General features: G+C 52.6%; 1 protein-coding gene across 1 annotated transcript; it reads left to right on the top strand.

The window, feature by feature from the left end:
* The first annotated feature begins 977 nt into the window (after nt 1–977).
* SALL3 (spalt like transcription factor 3) lies at nt 978–17,994 on the top strand. The gene is made up of 3 exons (XM_045886303.2): nt 978–1,098; nt 12,868–16,373; nt 17,542–17,994. Exons 1-3 carry the CDS (start codon nt 1,017–1,019, stop codon nt 17,971–17,973), a joined length of 4,020 nt encoding a protein of 1,339 aa, XP_045742259.1. The 5' UTR covers nt 978–1,016; the 3' UTR covers nt 17,974–17,994.
* The last annotated feature ends 57 nt before the right edge of the window (nt 17,995–18,051 follow it).

The raw sequence follows: 18,051 nt of genomic DNA, 5'->3' as shown, positions 1-18,051 counted from the left end.
TCCGCATACGTCCAGGCCCGGCACCCGTCGGGAAGGGGAGCTAGTGGGGGGTCCACCGGAGCCCCGCCGTGCCCGCCCTCCCGTTGGCTTCAAGGGGCCGCTGGCGGCGGGGAGGCCCGGCGGGCGGGGCGGGCGCTCCGAGTCGGAGGGGCCCGCGGGGCGGGGAGGCGAGGGCGGAGGGGAGGGGGCGCGGGGAGGGGAGGGGAGGGGAGGGGAGGAGCCGCGCGGCCCGCGCCGCTTCCGAACCGGAAAGTTGGTCTTGCCGAAGTCCCGCCACCCCGGCGTGCGCACTCCGCTCCGCTCCGGCCGCCGGCGGAGCCCGCGGAGGGGACGCGAGCCCGGAGAGGAGAGACGGTCCGCAGACAGGGGCACCCGAGCCTGAGCGCGGGCGGCGCGCCGAGCGAGACCCGCCGCCGAGGAGCCGAGCCGGCCGGCCGCCGACCCCGCGCGCCCGGAGCGCGGGCGGCGCGGCGCCCGGGCGGGCCGGCGAGACAAAGGCGCCGGGCCGGAGCCCTGCCCGCGGCCGCTCGCCCCGGGAGGGGCGGCCGGGCGGCGGGGGGGCGCGCGCGGGGCGCGGGCGGCGGCGCAGCCTCCCTATAAAGGGGCGAGCCCGGCGCGCGGGCGGAGACGCGCCGCGCGGACGCCGCCAAAGTTTGCCGCCCGCGTCCCGGGCAGCGCGGCCGCCGCGCCCCGCGCCCGCCGCGCCAGTCGCCGGGCCGCCGGCGCCGAGCTGGGAGCGCCGCCGCGCCGGGTCCCGCAGGCGCCCCTCGCCCCGCGCGGCCGCTAATTGCGAGCGCGGCCTCATTTGCATAGGCCGCCGAGCCCGCCGGAGACCGGCCAATCGGCGCGGCCCGCCGCTCCTGGCCATGCATTATTCACCGGCCTAATTGCTCAGCCCCATGCGCGGCCCGCGCAGCCGCCGCCGCCCGCGCCCCGCGCCCCGCGCCCCGCGCCGTGCCCGCCGGCCGCCCCGCTGATGCCGGAGTCCCGCCCGGGGCCCGCGCGCCGCTAGCAGCATGTCTCGGCGCAAGCAGGCCAAGCCGCAGCACCTCAGGTCGGACGAAGAGCTGCCGCCGCCGGACGGGGCTCCCGAGCACGGTGAGGCGCCGCGGGGGTCGGGGCGGCGGGGCTCGGGCGCGGGGCACCGCGGGCCGGGGGCGCTGCTGGCCCCAGAGCCGGCGCGCGGTGCCCGGCCCCGGCGGGCCGGCCGCAGGAACCCCGGTCCTCCCCGGAGCGCGCGGCGCGGAGTTGCGGGCAAGTAAACTTGGTCGGGCTGCTCGGAGTTGGGGCGCAGCGCGCGGACGGCCGGGGCTCGGGCAGGCGGGTTGGGGGCCGCGGGGGCCGCGCCCCGACCCCGCGATGCCCGCCCCGGGCCCCTGCGCCTGCCGCTGGGCCGGCCTCGGCGACCGCGCGCCCCCCGGGCCGGCGCGGCAGCGGGGACGTGTCCGGGGCTCACCTACCGCCGGACGCGGGCCGGGGAGGCCGCCGCCCGGCCAGCTTTGTTCGGAGCCCGGCCCCGGGGCGGTGCACGCTCGGAGCGGGGCCGCTGCGCTGACCCCCGGCCTGCCCCCCACCGCGGCCGGCTGTCGGCCGCCCCGTGTGCCCCGAGGGCCGTGAAGCCCGCGAGGCCGCGGCGCGCCGACGCGCCCGGATCCCGTTCCGGGGCGAGTGGGAAGGCGGTGTGGCCCGGCCTTTCTAATGGCCGCCTTGGGAATAAGCCGGCTGAGCCCCGCCGCGGCGTGGGGGTGGTCCTTGCACGCGGTGGGACCCGGCGCGTCCCGGCGCCTCCAAGTTCCCTCGGGCCTTTCCTGTCCTCTTGGACGCGCCGCAGGCACCTCTGCAGCCTGTAGGCTGCCGGGAGCTCCCTCCGCTTCCCGAAGGGGAGGTAGGAGCCGCGGGACGTGGAGGCTGGCGAGCGGGGCCCGGCCCGGCTGCGCTTTGCCGCCCGCGCGTCTGCAGGTCCCCAGGGCGCGCCAGGGGCGGCCGGGGCGGCCGGGGCCGCGCGGAGCTCCGACCGCAGCTCCTGGAAAAAACAGGCCGGCCAACTTTCTTGAGCAACCCGTTGTAAGTTGTTTCGAGGCAGAGACGCATCTTTTTACCGTGAGACTCGGTGCAAAAAAAAAAAAAAAAGAGTTTAAGAGTTTATCACACGCTGTTGCAAAGTTTGGCAAAGCAGGTACGTGTCCACGTCGGACTGGGGAAAGGGAGAAAATGCTTATAACACGGTGGGAATTAGTGAATTAAATAAAATTAGTGAACTCGTTAGGGTCTTTTTGTCGCTGTGGAGGTAGGGAGTCTTATCTGTAGCCTAGTCACCCAAGATTAGAACAGCAGATATGCTAAAAAGAAACGCTTGCATATGGTGGGTAGATTAAGGACAAAGAATCTTTTTGTCATGGAAATGGATTTTTTTTTGTTTTGTTTACTTCATCACATAGAATTTCTCACACTTGGTTTGTTTTGTATTGCCCTCAATGACTACATGATCAAATGAATGGATTTATTTCTGCCGAATGAGAAAGACAGTCTTTCCTTCAAAAGAACTACATTGCATCCCAGTGAGGAATTTTAAAGCTTTATTATTGTGGCTCCTGAATAGCTTAAAATCGGCTTTCACAGCCGCCCCAAAATGCAACAATGTAAATACTTCTCAGCTTTGTAGGGTCGTTATCAAAATGTGCAATGTCTCCTTTTATTAAAGCATATTTTAATTAATAGAGTAAAACCCCTTGTATTTAACAATTAACAAGCTGAGGCCCTGCTATTCATTTTTAATTTCACGTCAGAAATGTGAGCATGGTGAGCCTAATAGTGTAAACATGTTGAGGGATATGTAGCCTATATTTGAAAACCTAAGATGGAGTAAATTATTTACAAGTTCTCTTTTGAATTCCTCTTGTTACTGAATTTATTTAGAGGTGAAAGGTATTCAGGTTTGTTGTGTTTTTGTTTTTTGTTTTTTGTTTTTCTTTTTACCCATCGTAGGATTAAAGTTTGTCAAGCTTGGGTTTTTCACAGTCTTTGGGAATTGTAATCAAGATATTGCCACAGTTCCTGATCATATTTTGCAACAGGCCAGAAATAGCCTGTCTGGGGCTGAGGCTTAGTCAAGTAGTATGTTTCCTGGATTGTTTTAAAGGTACTTTAGGCAAACTATTTAAAAAATAGTTCTTTCTGATTTATTCTGAAGCTGATTGTTCATGGAGTATAAAAGATACTCTGTTCTCCGTTCACTCAAGGAATGCTCATGGATGTATTACTTTGTCGTGCTGATCGTTATTAGTAAGATAACTAGAATATTTTTTTAAGAGGAAGGGTCCTGAAAACTCCCTTACTCCAGCATGAATCAGATATTCTCAAAATTGTAAATTTGTTAAATGCAATGGAAAGAAACAGACTGCATGAAGTTATAAGAGAGCTAAGTTAGTTTACAGTGTTTTAGAGACAAAGTAAATAGTTCTTTTGTATCAGTTTGGGCGTGACATATTAATTAAAGCAGTAGATGCATGAAGTAAAATTGAAGGCTATTGATAATGCCATGAAAAACACGTACAATTTTTAGTACAATATGGGGGAGAGCAGAGGAGCACAGTCACATTAATTTACAGTAAAAAGAGATTGGTTCTTTTAAAAATATGACTATTTCTCAGGCTTTGGTTTTTAGGCAAGCAATGAAATATAGGTATCCAAAAATAGCATCAGTGTTACCCAAACCTCATCATGGAAGAAATGAAATATGACGTATCTAAAATGAGAAAAAGTAATAATGGTTGGTGTTAAGTTCTAAAGTTATCCTGTTGTAAAATTTATTTGAAGGATGCCTGAGACTTACTTTCTCTGTAAGAACTATCATTTAAAATTGCAAATTATTTCATTCCTGTTTCTGAAAAATTAGAAATAAATGTGATGCAGCTTTAGAATTCAGTTAAATATATGCCACGGATAATGAAATCTTTTGAGCCAGCTGAATATTTTTGTTCTAAGAAAAATTAATTAAAACTTCTGACAGAACAGCACTTACACTCCTACTAAGAACTTTTAAAAAGTGTGATATTGTTGTCCTTTGTTGTATAAAATACAACTTAATAAAGATGTATTTTATTGTCGTTAGAAAGAAAATATGTATTTAAGGAAGAACAAAAGGATGTTATAATTTAAGCCAATTTGCCATCCTGTATTTTGTTTGTTAGCACTAATTGTTTCAAAGTGTGTTTTTATTTTCTGCCAACTTACAGTCGTATGGCTATCTTAAAAATCCTTTTAAATGTAGTGAGCGTGTGATTTCAGAATTTACCAGTGGTATTCACAGACTGTGTTTAAATTAAGGGAAAGAAGGCCACCAGCCCTCGGTGAAGAGATCTTTTTTCTTTTATCTGTATATGCATGGTTTGCCTTGAGTACCCCCCCCCCCAGCCCACACTGCACACATTTACAATTCAGCATTCCAAAAGCAAACAATACAGAAGCCACTTTCTACCATTCGTAGGCAGATTGTTTTCTCTGAAACATGAAAGGTGAAAAGTAACTAAGGGGGGCGGGGGAGGAAAAGAAGAATTTGCAAATATTTATTTTTAAAATAACATTTTAAAAACTTAACCTATTTAAAAATGCATCATTTGGTGGTCAACAAAAAGCATGCCAATTCCCACCTTACAGAGAAAGAACTGATTTTGTAGCAGTTAGGGGGTTTTTATGTACATTTTAAACTTCCACAACACATGCATAATCCAGTATTTTTAGATCTGTTCAGAGCCAGAAAAAGAAGAAGGCATGTACCAACAGCAGGAATTACTTAGCAAGCTGATTATTTTTTTGTATACAAGATGATGGCAAAAGCAGGCAAAAGTGGGTCAGATTTCATTTTCAACCGCAGTCTCTAAGAGGCTTTACCATTCATCTCAAGGTAGCTCTGAGAACATTGGGGGGTGTGGGGGGGGGCGGAATTCAGCAAAGAAGCAGCCAAGGTGTCCGTTGTGTGTGCTGAACATCATTTAGAATTTAGCATTCTTAAGTGTGAGAATTGACACAGGGTGTTTTGGTGTGTTTGGTTTTTTTTTTTTTTTTTAAGTAAAACAAGTCTTAACTGCTGATGACCTTATGCACCATCTTTTAACGTTGCAAAATAGTTTCAAGGAGGATACTTTTTGCATAGTATTTATAACAGGGTTTTTTATTTTATGTTAATTTTTATTTTCCCACATGATTTTCTTGACTAGTTGCCAGAATAAGACCAAAATATGTTACTTCGTCTCCTAAAGATGTGATCTGATCTTGCTAGTCCTGGGACAGGTTTGTAATGACAGCGTATGCTAAGTTGCTTCACATTTCATACAAAATCAGACATAAGTAAAACCTATGTAAAATTGAGTGTTCTAATATTACTTTATATAAACCTCTATATTTTAAAAAAAAAGCCCTGACCTTAGATTTTTCTCTTGTAATTTGGACACTTTCATGACTTAAACTATAGTTAACTGTCAGTGTGATTTCCAAGCAAACAAATAGGTCCGGTCACGTTACAGAGAGTGTAAAATATTAATTGAAATAATGAAATAACGTAACGGGCTCTGTTTATGTGAGAGATTAAGATTGATTTGTTTGTTAATTAAAGGGGACCCGGCGGCAGAACTGTCCACCAGAGACCTGCCGGGCACCAGCCTGGTGTCTAAATCCTGTCGTCCGTGGGCCTGTCTTTTCCAGTCACCCCCGGTTTGGCCAGGCCGGCCATGTGGCTCCCTGCCCCCTGCTCTGCCGGAAAGCGTCTGGCCGCCCAGCGCCGAGCCGGGCCTGGCCTGAGGTCTGTGGAAGGTAGGCTTGCGGAGTGTGGGAGCTTCCGCCTGGCGCTCCCCTAAGGTGGGTGGTTAGAGGCGCCGTGACAGGCCTTGCTGATTTAACCTTTGCCTGCTTTGCCCTGCCAGGGGTGGCCACTAGATGTCAAGCTCATAATACAATTAGTGCATCTGTGCTGTTGACCTTGGCAACAGGACTCAACACTGTTCTATTAAGTGTTAACACTGAGTCTGAGTGTTAACTAGAGACCCACGAGTCGGCTCCGTGCCGCACGGCTTATCAAATGCCCATCTCGTTCAGCACAAGTGTTTATAGTTCTTCAAGAAGAGAGAACGGGCTTCTTTTGTGTGGCTATTACATCTTGAACTGTTTAATTAACCCTGCAGGTGCTGCGGCACTTGGTCTGCGTCCGCCGGCTTCCCTGGTCCTCCTTTCGAGAGTGACCTCTTCTCAGCACCGTTTGGTAATTCCATTGTGCGGCTCCTATGCGTGCAGAGCAGCGGGCTTCACCGGCCCAGGGCGGTGGCTTTCCCCAGAGGATTTTGTGCATACGTATAAACTTAGCGGTAAAGTGCTGACAAATAATGGGAATGATTTAATAACCTGAGCCCGGGGGCAAGGCGGTTACAGTTCATCAGAGCCTCGCTCCTGGACACAGTGCAGTCCCTGCTTCTCCAGGCTGTCTGGACCCAGGTGTGTTTGTACGCCTACGTGGCTGTGCTTATTATTTTATGTGCAGTGGATCTGAAAACTGACTGGCATGGGCGAGGGTAGTAGCGTAGGCCCCTCGAGGAGGCGCGCTGGGGAAGGGCACGTGTCAGGGCGGGCTTGAGACCGTCCTCATCTGAAGCAAGAGACCCTGTGCAAACCTTGTTTTCGCCCCTCACCAAATTTGGGTGGGGATGGCTTGCGTCGCTGACCTATTTCGGGAGTGTTTGCGTGTGTGGGCACGGATGGTGATGCGTGTGTTTTCCTCCGGGGCGTGCCTGCCCCACAGCATCCAAACGAAGGGGCTGCTGTACACGCCTCGAGTGTAACCCGCAGCCTCCCCTGTGACGCGGCGTCGGGGCCCAGTTACAGCCAGCGTGTGTTGTGCCTGCTTCCATCCGCGTGTGTCCGTAAAGGAAGCAGTGCTTTCCCTCCCTGGTGCTTCACCACACAGATTAGGAGCTGCAAATGTTTTAAGCAGCAGACATTTGGTGGTTGTCCCACAGGTGGTCGTGACTTAACAAATTCGAGATGTGGGCCGCTGAGTCGGAGGGAGCCCGCGTGCCGGTCAGTGCTGGCGTTCAGCATAACAAGAGTGCCCTCCACTGTTCAGCTCCGTGCACACAAGCCTGGAGGTCTGGGGGAAAGGACAAAATTTTTCTGTTGCGTCTGGAATTTCTTCTACATTGTTAAACACAGTAGGGGTCTCTATTTGTCTCCTCCTGTTTCACAGCTTGGGCTCAGTATGTGATAATTCATCTTTCTTTATGGGATTCAAAGCTATCATAAGGAGTTAAAAAGAATTAATTTGCAAGAAAATAAGTGTCTCCTAACAATTTAGGAAAACTTGAAAAATGCTTTCTAGATTTTTAAGGGATGGTAAAGGCAAAGCAGAAAGTACCTTCTCCTTCCCTACAGACTCGCGTGGCATTTTATAGTTACTGATTAAAGTGGAAAAGTTAACATCCCTTCTCCCATACTGAACTAGTTCTGCTTCTCCTTTTGTTAATTGTAGGGAATTAAAAATAGGTAGCAAAAGTGTAGCAGAGTAACCGTGAGCATTTGAGGTTGATACACACAAAGATGAAACACCCATCTACTATGTGTTTGTAATCGCTTAGCTTACTTTACCAGACACCGTAGTCCTCAAGAGAGAAAATTGAAAAGCCTTGCGAGGAGCTGTAGTTGGAAATTTTTAAAGGAAGCATTATGTCTCAGATGTTCTTAAATATATTCCAACAATGCTTTTCACTTGTGGCCTTAAAAAGATCATCCTGGGTGTAAATATCCTGCCTGTCTTCTGCCACGTCATTCTTGAGAAGACCGTAGTGTGCCTTTACAGATAGTGAAAACATGATCCGTGCATATCATGTAACAGACCAGGAATTAACACAGAAAAATGAAACCGTTTTGGGGGGCTCCTCCCACACTGAGGGGTTTGTTCCTAAGAACAGAAACAGTTTTCGTAAACATTCTCTGTGTGTTTTATAAGTGAGAAGACCAAAAAATGCATCTATTTTTAAGACTGCCATCAAAGCTATCCTTTTGTTAGAGGCTTTCTCTAAAACACTGTGGGACCCGTTTTCCTTCTTCTGTAGAACCTGCTCCAGAATATTTGAACAGTGATAGAAACCCTGAAAATCTTCAGTATAAATAGCAAGTGTGGGGATAGCTGTGAACTAATTACACATTTCCTCTCGTAAACTGAAACAGCTTTATCTTTCAGCCTCTCTTCCCTCCTCCTGACCGCGTTCAGGAGAACCAATTCAGCTTGAAGCATGGCTGGGCCACGGATGACATGAGCCAAGGAGAGTTCCTCCCAGAACAGCTCTTCCTCACACGGATACGCAGCGGGCTCAGATCCGCGGGGCGCTTGCCAGAGGAGCGGCGACCAGACCCAGACGTGCTTGTTAACCAGGAAGGGAGGGTCCTGCCTGCCTGCTGTCGTGGGGCGAGGTGCTGAGCAGGCTCCTGGCTTGTGCTGGTGACGCCGGGCCCTGTAAATTCCTGCCTCATCCCTGGCCTGTTTACAACCCCAGGTCTCTCCGTCCTTGAACAGTCAGAATGCAGAAAATAAATTACTTTGACAATAATGATAATGATTCTAATGCTTGTTTTTCAAACCCCCTCCCTTAAGACACAATTTCCAATTGCTTTGGAAATAAATTCCTCGCCCTTCGAGGGTTGTCCTGTTGTTACACTGGCTCACTGACATGCTTTTACCTTGAAATAAAAATTTGAAGGCATGTTCACTAATGGATGTAATAACTTCTATTTTTAACTACAAAGGCCGATTTAAAAAATGTAAATTTAACTACAGGATGGCGGCATGCTTGTACATCCAAAGAAGTGTTGTCTTCAAACAAGGCAGGGTTAAAGGGCGTTAGAAGTTCTCTAAACTGTGAGCTGCATTCAGAGTTTTCCATATGGGTTTTCTTGTTAGAGAAAGTGGTTTTCAAAAAGAAGAAGACTCGAATGCTGCCATTTCAGCACATACATTGCATCCTGGTAGTGAGAAGAGCTGCCACAGCAAGTTAAAACAACTTTCTTTATGCCCCCTCTGTTCTGAACACATCAGAAGTCGATGCTTTCCCTCTATACTTGCCCGCAGTCTTCCTCCTTCTACAAGCTCTGCCCCTGGTGAGATGGGCTCATCTGGGTTATTTCCTCCCGGTCAAGTCAGGCGAAGTGCTCATGCTTGTTGTGTAATGCCATTCTCAAAACGTGCAACCAGGATTACAATTCCATAATGAAATAGAGTTTTTATTCGTATGCATTGTTTTCAAGACTATCTCATGAAATGTGCGGTTCTCTAACTTTTATGGAATGCGAATCACCTTCAGATTTTGGTAGTGAAATAATCCTAGCTTCCTTTGGTAGTGAATAATCCTAGCGAGTGAGAGTAACGATGGGTCCTGTTGTGTTTGCACAGACCCCAATTAAAAAAACAAAACAAAACAAAAATAGGTGGTGATTCTAAATTATTTGCTCCAAGTAAGAAATCCAAATTGTATTTGAAGAATTTTTCCTTCACTAATTGTAGTTTTTAAACTATGTTTTAGCTTTAAAAGGCAAATTTATTATGAAACTTTGCTTATAATAAGTTCCAACAATTGTTTGTCTTGTTAGGTTCATTAACATAATGAACTGTTAACAGGTCCAAATGGCCAGAATGCCATTTTTACACAATTTCCTCTGCAGATTTGCTTTCTTGCTTCAATTTTAAAGGAATATAAGTGGAAGGGTATTCTGCTTTGACAAGAATATCTTCATTACGGGGACGCCTGGGTGGCTCAGTCGGTTAAGCGTCTGCCTTCGGCTCAGGTCATGATCCCGGGGTCCTGGGATCGAGTCCCGCATCGGGCTCCTTGCTCGGCGGGAAGCCTGCTTCTCCCTCTGCCTGCCTCTCTCCCTGCTTGTGCTCTGTCTCTCTCTGACAAATAAATAAATAAAATCTTAAAAAAAAAAAAAAAGAATATCTTCATTACGTTTAGGTAATTATCATTTATAATTGCATTAAACAAAATGGCTTATTATTTGGTAGGAAGGGCTGAGATGCTCTGTTCAGTTTCTGTGGGTGAGGAACACCTGTGGTGTTTGCAGACCCGCCCGTGGGGGAAGGAAATTACCTGGGAGGACACGTCCCAGCTTCCACGAATTTGGATGCGAACCCTAAAAGTCCTAGCGCATGAAAGACCAATGGAAACTTAAACAGTTATCTTTAAAGTAAATAGAGATTTGTTTGGGTCACTTAAGCTCTGAGGAAAACAGTGTAAAACAAGAATAGTATTTCTGTATTTCACCTATTTTTTACACAGAATATCTGGGAAATGTTCATTTGTAAGGTATCATTTATTTACAATTAGTTAATTTTTCTAACATTGAACGCACTTTCAGTCAGCCTAATTGTAAGCATTTATGCAGTGAATTGTCCCTAACACATAATCCACATAAAGAAAAAGCATTCTTTGAATAAGATCCACACAGTGTTTAATTGCATAAAATTTTAAATGTTTACACCATGTGAATGCTTTTCTGTGCCCTATGATTACACATTTTATCTCTGAGGAGTTAAAGGTAGAAAATATTTCAACAAGTTACCAATATTGAATTTCTTGGTATTTTTCTCTTTTAAAATTATTAAAATAAAAATCTTTACAAGATTATAGCAAGCCTTTAATATCATAGCTTTAAATACTGGAAAGAACTCTTAAGAAATATTCTATTCTGTGTTTAGTTAGAATAGTTACAATAGTTATGATACAGTGTAACATTGATTCCAGCCGGATTACTTACTGTATCAGGAACTATTTACCTGAAGATTTCAGGAGTTGTGTTTTTTTTGTTTTGTTTTTTGTCCTGTTCTATAACCTTAGCATGTTTAAAATTAGATTTTGCATACACTGAGCAAAGTTAAGTACTCCCAAGTATTTATTTTGTTAATGTGCCTATCTGCAGCATAAATCAGCTGTGTCTTTGCTTCCAGCTATATTCAACCTCATTATAGACACCTATTACATTCCTTCCTTATACAGTAATGAGACTTCGTGCAGTCTGATCTTCAGCACTGAATTTAGTTTAAGAGTCTAGCATGTCTTTATGGGCTGCAAGCTCTAACTTCTTTTCCCCCTTCAGATGGTTTAGCCAGTTAAGAAAATGCTAATTGAACACTGCTAATAATTTTTTTAAAGGCATGTATAAATTACCTGGAAATAATGGCCTCGTGGAGAGCAGCTGACTAGCCTCGAAAAATATTTTTATTTTCTTCCCTGTAGAGGGACTAAGTGTTTTTACAGGATTTTTTTAAAAATCAGATTTCTCTACTAAAATCAGGGCCAAGTTACTCTTTTTCCAAAACCCAAAGAAGACATTTTGTCTTAAAACATGGAGACTTCTTAGCAAGTATATTTGTCGCTGTTACGGCAGCAGATTATTTCCGGGGACACAAACTTGAGGATGTTTTGTTCTCCCACTCAGCTGTGCAGGGTAACAAAGAGCTGATCTGCAGCTGTCATTTGTCTCTGTTCAAACTGATTTGTTGCTGTCACTCCTTCTGTAAGTTGACGAAAAGCAGTTACGAGTCAGTAATACGTAGGCCAGCACATCGAGCCTGAGTAATTGCCGAGCATTACCTTTCATCCCAGCTACCAAAAAATAGGAGCTAGGAATGTGCTCGTGTGCTGATTCCTCGCTCCTGGATGGCTATTTATTTGATCAGGTGTGAATTAGAACTGTTCATTAAACATGGTTGTTATTCGGCACAAGAGGGTACGGGAAGTCAGGAAGTAGCTGCCCACAACAGTAATTAAACATGTGTAACCAATTAGAGGGTTTTCCACTATGGCGCAAGCATATAATTTGCCAAGTCTTTCTATGAGAATAGATGAAAATAGGTACAAAAAGTGTGTCTGAGTACAACATTCTCATGTTAAACATGTCAACATAAATGAACTTTAAATATATAATTTCTAGTTTGTTAACAAACCGCCGAACTCTATTGGCTAATCACAACAACATATAATTTTGGTTCATTTCGTCAAGAAATATTGCATCTGACAGAGCCAATTAATTGTATTAAACATGATTAATTTTAGGCCCAGACTATATGGATGATACTCATTTTCGCAAATCCTAAAATGTAGAAATGTGCCCTCTCCGTGAGGAAGGTACAAAGGGCTGAGAAGATCCGGGATCAAACTAGGACTCCGGGAGACGATTTTTCTGAGCAGGGATGTAAGAAGTGCTTATATTCTCTTTGTTACATTTACCGATGAAAGTATTTAGATGAAGTTTCATACGTGAAATAAATGCCCATTGATTTGAAAGGTTCTATAGAATTACATTAAATGTGTGATGTCTCTGTGCCGTGTAAAGACAATAAATCTCACGGTCCAACCCGGCGAGAGTCACGGCGGCCGGCTCCCCTGTCCGGTGCTGACGTGAGTTTGAAAGGTTACAGATTAGTTTAGCAATGTTAAGTGAATGGCAAAGGCATCTCTAATTTTGCTGGAAATGAGGAAGCCCGATGGTAGGGGGAATCCTAATGAGCCCATCGAAAGCTGGCTTTGTACCCAACAGACAGGGTGGCTGAAGATTGTATGAAAATATTGGAAATCAATGGCTTCTATGGAATTTCATTAAGAAGCAGTATCCACAATTGATAGAGCCTCATAATTTGATGGATTGTGCTGAGAAAATGATTAGCCAGCTAGAAAGAGTCATAGAATATACACTCTGGGACGTCAGGAACGTTGAAGTGGGGTAATTTGTACAAAATAAAAAATATTGATTTTACTTATGTGCGAAATTTTGAAATGGAGGTGGTTGTCTCAGGAGCCTCTGGCTGACGTAATCTCTTGGTTTTTGTAGCCGTCCCCGGGGACGGGGCCGACGATGGGGACAGCGGGAGCGAGGGCAGAAGCGGAGGCGAGGAGACAAACGTGTGCGAGAAGTGCTGTGCGGAGTTCTTCAAGTGGACGGACTTCCTGGAGCACAAGAAGACCTGCACTAAAAACCCGCTGGTGCTGATTGTGAATGAAGATGAGCCGGCACCGCCGTCCGAGGAGTTTCCAGAACCTTCCCCGGCAAGCTCTCCCAGTGACCCGACGGAGAGCGAGGCTGCCGAGGAGCCGGCCCCCACAGAGAACGGCGAGGGCGGTGAGGTGAGGGCCCCCGAGAAGGAGGAGGAGCCCATGGAAGCCGAGCCGGCTGGAGACAAAAGCTTCCAGAGCCCGGGCCCCTCACACCCAGGGAAGCCGCCTCTACCTCAGATCCCCGAACCAGCTCCCGTGGCCGCATACAGCATGCCAAACACCAACGTGACCTTGGAGACCCTCCTGAGCACCAAGGTGGCCGTGGCGCAGTTCTCCCAGAACGCGAGGGCTGCAGGCAGCGTGGGATCCAGCAGCGGGGTGACGGCGGTGGCCATCCCCATGATCCTGGAGCAGCTGATGGCCCTGCAGCAGCAACAGATTCACCAGCTGCAGCTCATCGAGCAGATCCGCAGCCAGGTGGCCATGATGAACCGCCAGCCCCTGCGGCCGCCACTGAACCCCGGGGCAGCCACAGCGGCTCAGAGCGCCCCGGTGCCGGCCTCCAGCCAGCTCCAGGGGCTGGCCACCCATTCGGCTCTGCAGCTCTCCGCCGGGCCCCCCCCTGTGCCCGCGGCTCCTGGCCCCACTGCCCAACCGGCTGCCTACGAGGGCCCCCAGCACCTGTCCCAGCCGGCCTCCGGGGCAAGCACCCCACACGTCCCCAGCGGGGGCCCTTCCGACACCGCCGAGGCTAGCGGGCCGGCGTCCTCCAGCGCGGCCCCGGCCTCCACCGCCCCGGCCTTGGCGGCCGGCACCTCCAGCAGCAGCTCACAGCCGCAGAACGCCTCCACGCCCCCCGCCCTGGGGCCGGGGCCCCTCCTCGGCTCAGCCCCCAGCCTGCCAAACCCACTTCTACCTCAGACCTCCGCCAGCAGCGTCATCTTCCCCAACCCGCTGGTCAGCATTGCGGCCACCGCCAACGCGCTGGACCCCCTGTCCGCCCTCATGAAGCACCGCAAGGGCAAGCCCCCGAACGTGTCGGTGTTCGAGCCCAAGGCCAGCACCGAGGACCCGTTCTTCAAGCACAAGTGCCGATTCTGTGCCAAGGTGTTCGGGAGCGATAGCGCCCTGCAGATCCACCTGCGCTCCCACACCGGCGAGAGGCCCTTCAAGTGCAACGTCTGCGGGAACCGCTTCTCCACCAAGGGCAATCTGAAGGTCCACTTTCAGAGGCACAAGGAGAAGTACCCCCACATCCAGATGAACCCCTACCCCGTCCCAGAGTACCTGGACAACGTGCCCACCTGCTCCGGCATCCCCTATGGGATGTCGCTGCCTCCAGAAAAGCCCGTGACCACCTGGCTGGACAGCAAGCCCGTGTTGCCCACGGTGCCCACGTCGGCTGGGCTGCAGCTCCCGCCCACCATCCCCGGGGTCAGCAGCTACGCAGACTCCCCCAGCCTCACCCCTGCAAGCCGCTCCCCGCAGCGGCCCTCCCCCGCATCTAGCGAATGCACCTCTCTGTCCCCTGGCGTCAACAGCTCCGAGTCGGGCCTCCCAGGGACGGCCGAGTCCCCACAGCCAGCGCTCAGCGGGTCTTCTCTGACCAAAACCGAGCCCGTGAGCCTGCCTTGCGCGAACACCAGGGCAGGGGAGGTCCCCAGCGGCGGGCAGGTCTCCACCACGTCCGCGTCCGCGGCCCTGACGGACAACAGCATCTCCACGGGCCTGTGCAGCCCGGTCCTTCCCGCCGGCTCGGACCAGTTCAAGGCAAAGTTTCCCTTCGGGGGGCTGCTCGACTCCATGCAAACGTCAGAGACGTCCAAGCTGCAGCAGCTGGTGGAGAACATCGACAAGAAGATGACGGACCCCAACCAGTGCGTCATCTGCCACCGCGTGCTGAGCTGCCAGAGCGCCCTGAAGATGCACTACCGGACGCACACGGGGGAGAGGCCGTTCAAGTGCAAGATGTGCGGGCGCGCCTTCACCACCAAAGGCAACCTGAAGACGCACTTCGGGGTGCACCGGGCCAAGCCGCCCCTGCGGGTGCAGCACTCGTGCCCCATCTGCCAGAAGAAGTTCACCAACGCCGTGGTGCTGCAGCAGCATATCCGCATGCACATGGGGGGCCAGATCCCCAACACGCCGCTGCCCGACGGCTTCCCGGACGCCATGGACGCCATGCACGCCGAGCTCCCCTACGGCGGGAAGGCGGCCGAGGCCCTCGGCGGCCACGACGACGACGCGGACGAGAACTCCATGGAGGACGACGCCGAGCTGCGGGAGCCCGCCGGCGACGCGCCCCGGCCGCTCCTGTGCTACGCGGGGTCCTGCCCGCCCTCGCCGCCCTCCGTCATCTCCAGCATCGCCGCCCTGGAGAACCAGATGAAGATGATGGACTCGGTCATGAGCTGCCCGCAGCTGACCGCCTTGAAGGCCATGGAGAACGGGTCCGGGGAGAGCGACCACCTGAGCAACGAGTCCTCGTCGGCCGCGGGCGACCTGGAGAGCCGGAGCGCGGGCAGCCCGGCCCTGTCGGAGTCCTCGTCCTCCGCGCACGCCCCGTCGCCCATGAACAGCAACAGCGAGAGCTTGCACTCCAAGTCCCCGGGCCTCAGCAACCAGGAGGAGCCCCAGGAGGCGCCTCTGAAGCCCGAAAGGCCGGACAGCCCTGCCCCCGGCCCCGAAAACGGAGGCGCGCTGGACCTCACGGCGGCCCCGCCCGGCCGGCCGGCCATCAAGGAGGAGGCCCCCTTCGGCCTGCTGTTCCTGAGCAGAGAACGGGGTAAGTGTCCGGGCGCTGTGTGTCGTGTCTGTGGCAAGCCCTTTGCTTGCAGGAGCGCGCTGGAGATCCACCACCGCAGCCACACTAAGGAGCGCCCGTTTCTCTGTGCGCTCTGCGGGCGCGGGTGCTCCACTGTGGGTAACTTAAAGCAGCACTTACTGACGCACACGTTGGGCGAGCCGCCTTCTCAGTTCTGTGACCCCGACTTTGCCCTAGGTCCCGGCCCAGCCACTCCTAGCCTGGCTGCCGGCTCCGCGCCCGCCATGATCAAAATGGAAGTGAACGGGCACAGCAAGGCCATCCCGCCGGGCGAGGGCCCGCCGCTGCCGGCCGCCGTGCAGGTGCCGCCGGGGCCTCCGGCGGTGATGAGCCCCGGCCTCGCGCCCATGCTGGCCCCCCCGCCACGCCGCACACCCAAGCAGCACAACTGCCAGTCGTGCGGGAAGACCTTCTCCTCGGCCAGCGCCCTGCAGATCCACGAGCGCACGCACACGGGAGAGAAGCCCTTCGGCTGCACCATCTGCGGGAGGGCCTTCACCACCAAGGGCAACCTCAAGGTAAGGCGCGCGCGCGCACGGCGCTGGGCTGAGCCCCGGGGGTCGGCCCCGCCCCCGTGCGCGCTGCGGGCAGGGCGCCTGCGGGCAGGGCGCCTGCGGGCAGCGCGCCTGCGGGCAGCCCGAGGGCCGTGCGCAAGCCCGTGGCGCGCGCGTGCACGCGGTGTGTCGGGCGTGCGCGCGTGCTTCGAAGGAGCAGGTGCCGCGCGCCGTGGGGGCGGCTTGCCCGCCCGCGCAGGCCGGGCCTCCCTCGGGGCTCGCGCCGCCAGTTGCGGGCTGACCAAGCACGCAGGCTCTGCTCCTGGGCGCTCAGGCCAGGCGGAACCAGGACAACAGGATAAGCGGGGCTTTTAAACACTCGCTCACGATAGAATAATGCGCATCCTGGGCACAGGCCAGAACTCGGTTCTGCCTTGGTCCACTTGGCTGCCGACAGGGCCGGCCGGCGTTTGGGGAGAAGCTTCCCAGCGTGAGGGCCCGTGTAGGGTTCCTGTTTAAGACTGCAACCACACTGTCCATTGTCCCCGGCAGGTGGGTGTGGACAAGATGCTCAATGAGCACTCGTAGCTAAGCATGCCCCCTCCTGTCCACCTCACGTGCCTGTCCGGGCCGCGGTGCACTTTTCAGAGACGGTGAACAGCTCCAAACCCGTGGCCGCTCCCTCCTGGTAGGACAGGAGCCGCCGGAAGTCTCTGCTGGCCACACGGGCCCGGGTGCTTCTTCGGCGTCAGGGGGAGAGTGACTGTGGGGCCCAGGGAAGCTGGGAGTTCAAGTACACGGCCCTCCAGGGGGGCAGGGCAGAGGCAGGAGGGGCGCAAGGCTCTGTGCCCTCCGAGCTCTGCAACCCCCCGGGGGGCCTGTGGACCCTCCACCGTATGGGGGAACCTCATTGTGTCGAGCTCATCCAGGGAAAGAAACATGCCTGAAGACAGTGACTGGTTCTGCTTTTTGTAGAAGGAGAAATATTGCATATTTGATATAAGGTGCTCAGAAAAGCTCACCCAACACTGTTTCGTTGTCCCTAACTGATGCTCGGAGCGGGAAACAAACCGATTCCGAAACCACTGTGCTGGGTTTCTGGGCAACACGGGGGCCGCGTGGAGACAGACGCGCACCGCTCCGGTGCTGGGCTTGCTTACCTGTGCCTTGTCTCTCCGTGTCTCCCTCGCAGGTGCACATGGGCACGCACATGTGGAATAACGCCCCGGCGAGGCGCGGCCGCCGCCTGTCGGTGGAAAACCCCATGGCGCTGCTGGGTGGGGATGCCCTGAAGTTCTCGGAAGTGTTTCAGAAGGATCTGGCAGCGCGGGCAATGAACGTTGACCCAAGTTTTTGGAACCAGTACGCTGCAGCCATCACAAACGGTCTGGCCATGAAGAACAATGAGATCTCTGTCATCCAGAACGGCGGCATTCCCCAGCTCCCAGTAGGTCTCGGTGGAAGCGCCATGCCCCCCGTGGGTTCTCTGGCCGCCGGGATGGACAAAGCGCGCACCGGCGGTAGCCCACCCACCGTGGGTTTGGACAAGGCAAACTCCGAATCGGGAGCCGGCCGTCCGTTCACGAGGTTTATTGAGGACAACAAGGAGATTGGCATTAACTAGCTGTGCTCGGGCTCCGCCTATCTGCGCTGTCCCGAGCACACATGTCAAGTGCGACCACCAGGCTGCGAGGCCCTGTGC

Source organism: Mirounga angustirostris, unplaced genomic scaffold (genome assembly GCF_029215605.1).
Source record: "Mirounga angustirostris isolate CCGP_5_RB_7025 unplaced genomic scaffold, mMirAng1.0.hap1 SCAF_14, whole genome shotgun sequence".
NCBI classification, from domain to species: domain Eukaryota; kingdom Metazoa; phylum Chordata; class Mammalia; order Carnivora; family Phocidae; genus Mirounga; species Mirounga angustirostris.
The sequence above is the reverse complement of the archived record's forward strand: the minus strand, read 5'-3'. Positions and strand labels throughout refer to the sequence as shown.